General features: G+C 54.1%; 1 protein-coding gene across 1 annotated transcript in view; it reads left to right on the plus strand.

The window, feature by feature from the left end:
* Positions 1-285: 285 nt before the first annotated feature.
* Positions 286-7,106, plus strand: part of CRYBB1 (crystallin, beta B1) — a 12,693-nt gene continuing 5,872 nt past the window's right edge. The window contains exons 1-3 of the mRNA XM_012644091.1: positions 286-382; positions 2,234-2,432; positions 4,515-4,633. Of these exons, the coding sequence (XP_012499545.1) occupies positions 2,253-2,432; positions 4,515-4,633 (299 nt within the window). The 5' untranslated portion in view covers positions 286-382; positions 2,234-2,252. The remainder of the gene's footprint in view (positions 383-2,233; positions 2,433-4,514; positions 4,634-7,106) is intronic.

Consider the following 7,106-nt stretch of genomic DNA (forward strand, 5'->3'; position numbering starts at 1 on the left):
AGGGCTCCCTCCTTCCAGGGTCACCCGTTCCCGGGCCCCATGTTGGCAGCCAGCAGGGACCAGGTTGGGGCCCGCCCCAGGCCGGGGGTATGGAGAGAGAGGAGTCAGGGTAGGGTCGGAAAGTGAAGCCTCCCCGGGCCGCTGGGGTTTCTGCTGCGTGCGCTGGGCACACAATGGAAAGTGCTGCTGTCTGCAGTGACCCAGGCAAGGTCGGGGCCCCAGTCCCCCACTGCCCGCCCAGGCCTGCTGAGCCAGCTACCACTTTGTGCCACAGACTATGGGGACTGATGCCTGCCAGACTATAAAATGGGGGGTCGGCCCCCAGCCACCCATAGCACCTGCCCGCTCGCCTGGCCTCCAGCAGGAAGTAGCAAGTCCCCAGGTAAGAGAGATCCCGCCGCGCAGCTGGGAGTGGAAGGGGAAGAGGGGAAGGTGGGCAGAGAGAGGGAGGCAGGGCAGTGGAGGGAAGGACAGAAAGACAGAAAGACAGAGAGAGAGAGAGAGAGAGAGAGAGCGCGCAAGATATTGGTGGAGAAAGAAGCAAGGAACGAGAAAAACAGACAAAAAGACAGAAAGATCGGCAGAGGGTGAAAGTGAATGAAAAATAACGACAGAAATAAACAGATATAGCTGGGCACGGTGGCTCAGGCCTGTAATCCCAGCACGCTGGGAGGCCGAGGCAGGAGGGTTGCTTGAGGTCAGGAGTTCGAGACCAGCCTGAGCAAGAGTCTACAAAAAATAGAAAAAACTATCTGGGCGTGGTGGCGCATGCCTGTAGTCCCAACTACTGGGGGGGTGGAGGGCTGAAGCAGGAAGATGGCTTGAGCCCAGGAGTTGGAGGCTGCAGTGAGCCATGATGATGCCACCGCACTCCAGCCCAGGTGACAGAGCGAGACCCTGTCTCAAAAATAAATAAATAAGAGAAATAAACAGTCAGACAGGCAGAGAGAGGGAGGAAGAGAGGACAGGAAGAGGGAAGAAAGAACGAGAACGTCCCCAGGAGGGAATGAGTCCAGCTCCCCGCCCCCGGGGGAGTGTTTAAAAGCCACAGATGTGGTCCAGATGTCTGGCCTGGCCACAGTGGGCAGAGAACCCCAGAGTATCCACAGCCTTCCTCAGGGGAGGCGGGGGGAGGGATCTGCTTGCCCCAACTAGCTCCTTCCCACAGGGAGTGTTCCGGAATCATCGGGACCAGAAGGTCTTAATCTGTGCTGTGGGGGTCTTTGAATCCCTTGTCATTGTCTCCAAAATTAAAGGGGGCGTTTTGTTTCTGGAGACAAGGTCAAGGTGTTCGTCAAGCACTCAAGGTAGTCCTGATCCCGAAGCAACGAGGAACCACTGGAATTGACCAAAACCCTCTCCACCCAACGCCCGCGCAGCCACAGTGCTCATTTTTAGAACCTTCACCATGCACTAAATACGTCGTCTCCTTGGGTCCTCCTTTATGCCCAGTGTCAGGCCTGAATTTGTACCCACACACCCACCCCCAGAGAATGCCAGAGGCAGCAGGGTAAGAAGGGAGACAGAAGCATGCATTCATTCATTCTCTGAGCAGATGTTAACTGAGCATCTACTATGTGCCAGGCACAAAGCCAAGTGCTTAGGGCTGGAGGGGTGGATACACCACAGCAAGTACACACAGAGTACTTAAGAACCCCGTTGCTGGGTCCGTCTGCTTGAGTGGTAATCAGAGCCTGGTCACTCAGTAGCTGCATGGGCCTGAGCAGAGCACCGCCCCTCCCGACCCTCAGCCTACTCTGAGGGGACGATGACAACCGCAGCTCCGTGGGGCTAGAGTCAGGGTCAGATGAGTGAGTTAATGCATGTAACAACGCCCGCCGTACTTTAAGAACTCCCAAATGTGACTTCTTGTTATTAATCTGGAAGGCAAATTGAAGGTGCACGAGCAAACCAGTGTGATACGTAGCGTGGAAAACTGCAGGGGGCCAAGGAAGGACCTGGCTGAGTCGCACAGGGTAGGACAGCCGACAGAGCAAACAGTGAGGTCAAAAGCCTGGCGGAAGGATGGATTAGGGATACGAGGTCCCCGGACAGGAAATTCTTGGCTGGGGCTAGGGATGGCATGAAAAACTTCCAGGCTTATGTTTCAGAAGGAGAAAGAGAGGAAATGAGCTCAAGGAAGCCCGAAAGCACAGGGCGAGGAGGTCTGAGAGCGGGGAGGCAGCTTGGGGGTGCCATCCCCGAATTCACCTGGCTAAAGGTTTCTGTACAGACTTTTGCAGGTGGGAGCCATGTCTCAGGCTGCAAAGGCCTCGGCCTCGGCCACAGCGGCGGCGAACCCAGGGTCTGATGCCAAGGGGAAGGGGGGCCCCCCCACAGGAGCACCCCCCGGCCCCGGAGCTGCCCTGCCCCCTGCATCCGTGCCTGTTCCCAGTGCCAAAGCAGCGGACCTGCCTTCCGGGAGCTACAGGGTAAGGACCTGCGGGTGGGGTGGCTGGGCTCCACCCCTCTGCTTCCCCGCCTTCACCTCCTCCTCCTCCTCTTCCTCATCCTCCTTTTTCTCCTCCTCCCCCCTCACCTCTTCCACACTCTCTTCCTTTTCCTCATTCCTCTCCTTCCCCCTCTTCTCCTTCCCAACCTCCCCATCCTTTCCCTCCTCTGTCTCTTTTCCCCTTGTCCTCCTCCCTGGCCTCCTCCCTGCTCCTTCATCCCAGACACAAACATGGCCCGGCCAATCTGGGAGCCCACAAAAATGGCTTGGGGGTTTCAACACACCTGGAAAGAGGGGACCCATTCTGTAGTCGTGACATAACCATGACAATGATGAAAACAGAACACGTCACAGCTGAAGGGACATCTGCCAGTCAGGCTAGACCTGCACAAGCAAGTGCTTTGAGTTTCTCGAAAGCAAGAAACAGAGAAGAGGAGGAAGTGGGCTGGCTTAGCAGCAGGAGCCACCTGTCCCCAGGAGGTTCACCAGGACAGCGGGCTGGCCTCAGACCCTCCTGAAAGTCGTTGAAAGCGATTCAGGTTGAAAGGGCTGTCGGAGAGCGAGGCGTCCAGTCCCCTGGGGTTGCGTTTGGATCCATTTCAATCTCAGCTGCGCAGAACTGGGCCCTTTTGCATCCCTCGGTTCATGCCACGCTCTCGTGTGGTCTGTGTGCGGCCAGCTTTTATTCATCTACTTATGTAATTACTAATCTCATATAATTTTTAATAATGCGACAAGCACCCGCAGACCCACCGCCTATATAAAAGCCAGGACTTGGTAAAAATCCTCTCCTCAACTCTAAGGCGTCTCCCTTGAGCCCCCTGCGCCTCCCCCCAACACCAGGAAACCACCGTCCCCACCCTGTGTCCGTAATCTGCTGGCTTCCTTTTTTACATGCTTTCATGCATTATTCCTTTAACAGTAGATATGTTTGTACGTGTACTTAACTTACTGAAATATGCCGTAGGTGATTATTCTGGGTCTTTCTTTTTTCTTTTCGCTTACCCTGAGATCCCTGCATCTATCCACGTTGTCGTGCGCCCATCACCGTGGGCCATTCGCTTTGGCTGCCGTGTGATATTTCAGAGTGTGGCCGTTACTGTCCTGCTAGGAGCCATTTAGGTGGTTCTAGCTTTGCTCTCATGAGCAGCCTGGCCTGGATGTTCTTATTTCTGTCTCCCTGGGCACACACAGGAGTTTCTCCCGGGCAGCCAAGTGTAAGAATACAAGCGCTGGGTCAAGGCTATGTGAACCTCGTCCTTTTATAGCTGGGGACACTGAGGCTCAAAGAAGGCAGACAATTGCCTCAGTTCAAGTGAATGGCAAAGTTTTCCCAAGTTGGGACAGCAAGCGGACAAAGAACCAAAACAGGAGGTTCAGCCACAAGAGATCAGCTCAAGTTGTGGAAGGTAGATGGGCAAGTGTCTCCTGGGCATCAGCTCTGTGGCAGGTGCCGGAGATATAGAAATGGCTCAATCCCAGTCACTAACCTGGAGGAGGCCTTGGTCTTTGGAGGGGTCTGGATAAGGTGGAAGAGGGGTGCATAGAGAGAGAGAGAAAGAGACCCAAAAGCAAAGCGGCAGTGACGGTGTGCTGTGTTACTTGTGCTGCTAATGAAAAATGCACAGTAGGGGCCACTCAACCAAGTGTGCACGGGGCAGGGGGCAATCAGGGAAGGCTTCCTGGAGATGGTGACATCTGAGCCTAGCACAGAAGAGGTAGCATGACAACCAGCCTAGAAAATGAAGCAGTGGGAGCTCTAAGATACGGATGAGTGGTGGAGAAAACATTCCAGGCAGGAGGAACAGCGCAGAGAAAGTCCTGGAAGAAAGGTCCACCGGTTCCTAATGAAGGTGCAGATCTTAAGTTCAGAAGTGGGGGAACAGGAGGACAGGATGGTTTCACAGACTATGGCTCATGACACCCTCTTATGTGACCCATGCACAGCCAGCTTTTTATTTATCTAGGTACTTAATGCATTTTTGACCCAGAGCCTCTCCGATTTGGGGGGACTCCTCCCCACTCACTCTGCTCCCTCGACATGGGGGCTTCTCTCCTGCAGCTGGTGGTCTTCGAACAGGAAAACTTCCAGGGCCGTCGGATGGAATTCTCGGGGGAGTGCGCGAACCTGGGGGACCGTGGCTTCGATCGCGTGCGCAGCCTCATTGTCACCTCGGGACCGTGAGTGTCGGGCAGGGGAGGGGCACACCCTCTGCCACAGGAAAAAGCAACACGATAGTAGCTGTCATTTACCAGGTGCCTACCCAATGCCCATGGCCATGCTAGTCACGTCCGCCTTCATTTCAAACCCGAGAGAAAGATATTATTCTCATTCCTATTTTACAGATGAGGAAACTGAGGCTCCAATTAGCAGCAGGTCACACTGTCAGTAAGCCATGGTTCCTGGGCTCCAGAAAAATGTTGCTTCTACCGTTAAAGAACCCTAGGGCCAGGTGCAGTGGCTCACGCCTGTAATCCTAACACTTTGGGAGGCCGAGGCAGGAGGATCACTTGAAGCCAGGAGTTTTAGACCAGACTGAGCAAGACAGCAAAACCCCATGTCTACAAAAATAGAAAAATTAGCTGGGCGTGGTGGCATACACCTGTAGTCCCAGCTACTTGGGAGGCTGAGGCAGGAGGATCACTTGAGCCCAGGAGTTTGGGGTTTCAGTGAGCTATGATGATGCCACTGCACTCTAGCCTGGGCAACAGAGTGAGACCCCATCTCAATAAAAAAAAAAAGAAAGAACCCTAGCCCATCACTGAGGACAGGAGGAGGCCAAAGAGCCAGTGTCCACTCACTGTCCCCTCTCCTAGGCATCAAGTAATGATAAGCATCTGTGGAGTATCCTCTAGGTGCCAGGCACTAACTGAGGGCTTTACTTAGATGATCGCACAACACTATAGGAGGGAGGGGCTATTCTCATCCCCATTTGACAGATGGGAAAACTGAGGTTCAGAGGAGTTAAGTCTCTTACCTAGTGGTAAGTAACACAGCTAGGATTTGACTCACACCATTGATTGATTTCATTCCTTTTTTTTTTTTTAAGACGGAGTCTTGCTCTGTCACCCAGGCTGGAGTGTAGCGGCACGATCATAGCTTACTACAATCTTGAATTCCTGAGCTGAAGGGATCCTCTTGCCTCAGCCTCCTGAGTAGCTGGGACTATAGGCACACACCATCACGCTTGGATGATATTTTTTATTTTTTGTAGAGATGGTGTCTTGCTATGTTGCCCAGGCTCATCTTGAATTTCTGGCCTCAAGCGATTCTCCTGCCTCAGCCTCTCAAAGTGTGGGGATTACAGGTATGAGACACTGTGGCCAGCCCCTGTTCCCAAAGCTCTTAATCACCGTGCTTCACTGCCTGTTCCTGACTCTCTGGGCTTCTCTGGGCTTTGGGGACCCTCATAAAATTGCAGAAATAATTATTCCTCCAGAAAAATGGCTGCCCCAGGTCCAGCCCCTGTGTTCTGAGGTCAGGATGTGGGGCCAGCCCCAGGATAAGATCCACGTGGCCACTTTGCTCTGGTCTCTCATCCTTAAAGCTCCCAAGAGCTATGGCCAGCGGGGCTTTGAGGTCAGATGAGCCTGGGTTTGAGTCCTGACACCCCCATTTGCCTCGTTTAGTCTTCAAGCCTCAGCTTCCTCTTCTCTGAAATGGGGAGAGTGATGGCCCCACTCCCCCTCACAGGGTTATTATCCCGAGGCCTGGAGGAAATAACACAGCATGGGCCCGGCACTTCGCGGGCACCCAAACAAAGCAGGCGACTGTGATGGTGACCCCCCCTCCTCATTGCCCCGTGAATTCAGCCAAGTCACCCTGGGCCGGGGGAGGCTCCAGGGGCCATTTCTCCCTCCTGCACCCACTTCACCCACGGTGTGGTCAACACAACCCCCGCCCCACCCTCGGCCCCCAAACTCTGCTGGGAACAGAAGCTACCGGATGTGGCCAGCTTGGGGTTTCAGGCTTTTTTTGGCTCCAGTGACTCAAACCTAGAGTGTTTCTCCTCAAACAAAGATGCAGCTGGTCTCGGGTGTGTGCCTTGGGGCTGCCCCTGATGGGCACGTGGGTCAGCGTTGGGGGCTGGCAGGGCTGTGAGGGGAAAAAGAGGCAAATGACTAGGTGGGCAGGCGACGAGAGGCTGCCTTCAGCACGGGGGTGTAGAGGCATGGCTGCCTGAAACCTAGAGAGACATCCTGACACCTGACAGCGTCGTGTGACCTTAAGCCGGGGACTTAACCCGCTGAGCCTCAGTTTCCACGTCTGTAAATTAAAACTTCTGCCCAACCTCTTTCCGTGCTTGTAGCTTCAAATGAGGACGGAAGATGAGAAAAGGCACTGACATAAATATTTTAGACTCCTCACTGGTCCCCTGATGAGGACAGGAGAGGTTTGAGGGTAGGCTGGGCAGGGCGGCAGGGCCACATCAGTGTCCGTCTTTCCTTAAGCTCAGACCTCAGGCCACTCCCCCGCCCTCCTTTAATCGTAAACGGTGTCATTTGTCGGGCTTGCTCTGTGCCGGATCTGTTCCATGCGCTCCCTCCTTCAGGCCCTCCTAACCTCCCGATGAGTAGATGCAATCATTTCTTCTCTTTTGCTGAATGAAGCTTAGCAAGCTTACGTGCTACCCGAAGTCATACAGCAAATAAA

The sequence above is a fragment of the Propithecus coquereli genome, unplaced genomic scaffold (assembly GCF_000956105.1).
Source record: "Propithecus coquereli isolate 6110/MARCELLA unplaced genomic scaffold, Pcoq_1.0 Scaffold206, whole genome shotgun sequence".
NCBI lineage: Eukaryota > Metazoa > Chordata > Mammalia > Primates > Indriidae > Propithecus > Propithecus coquereli.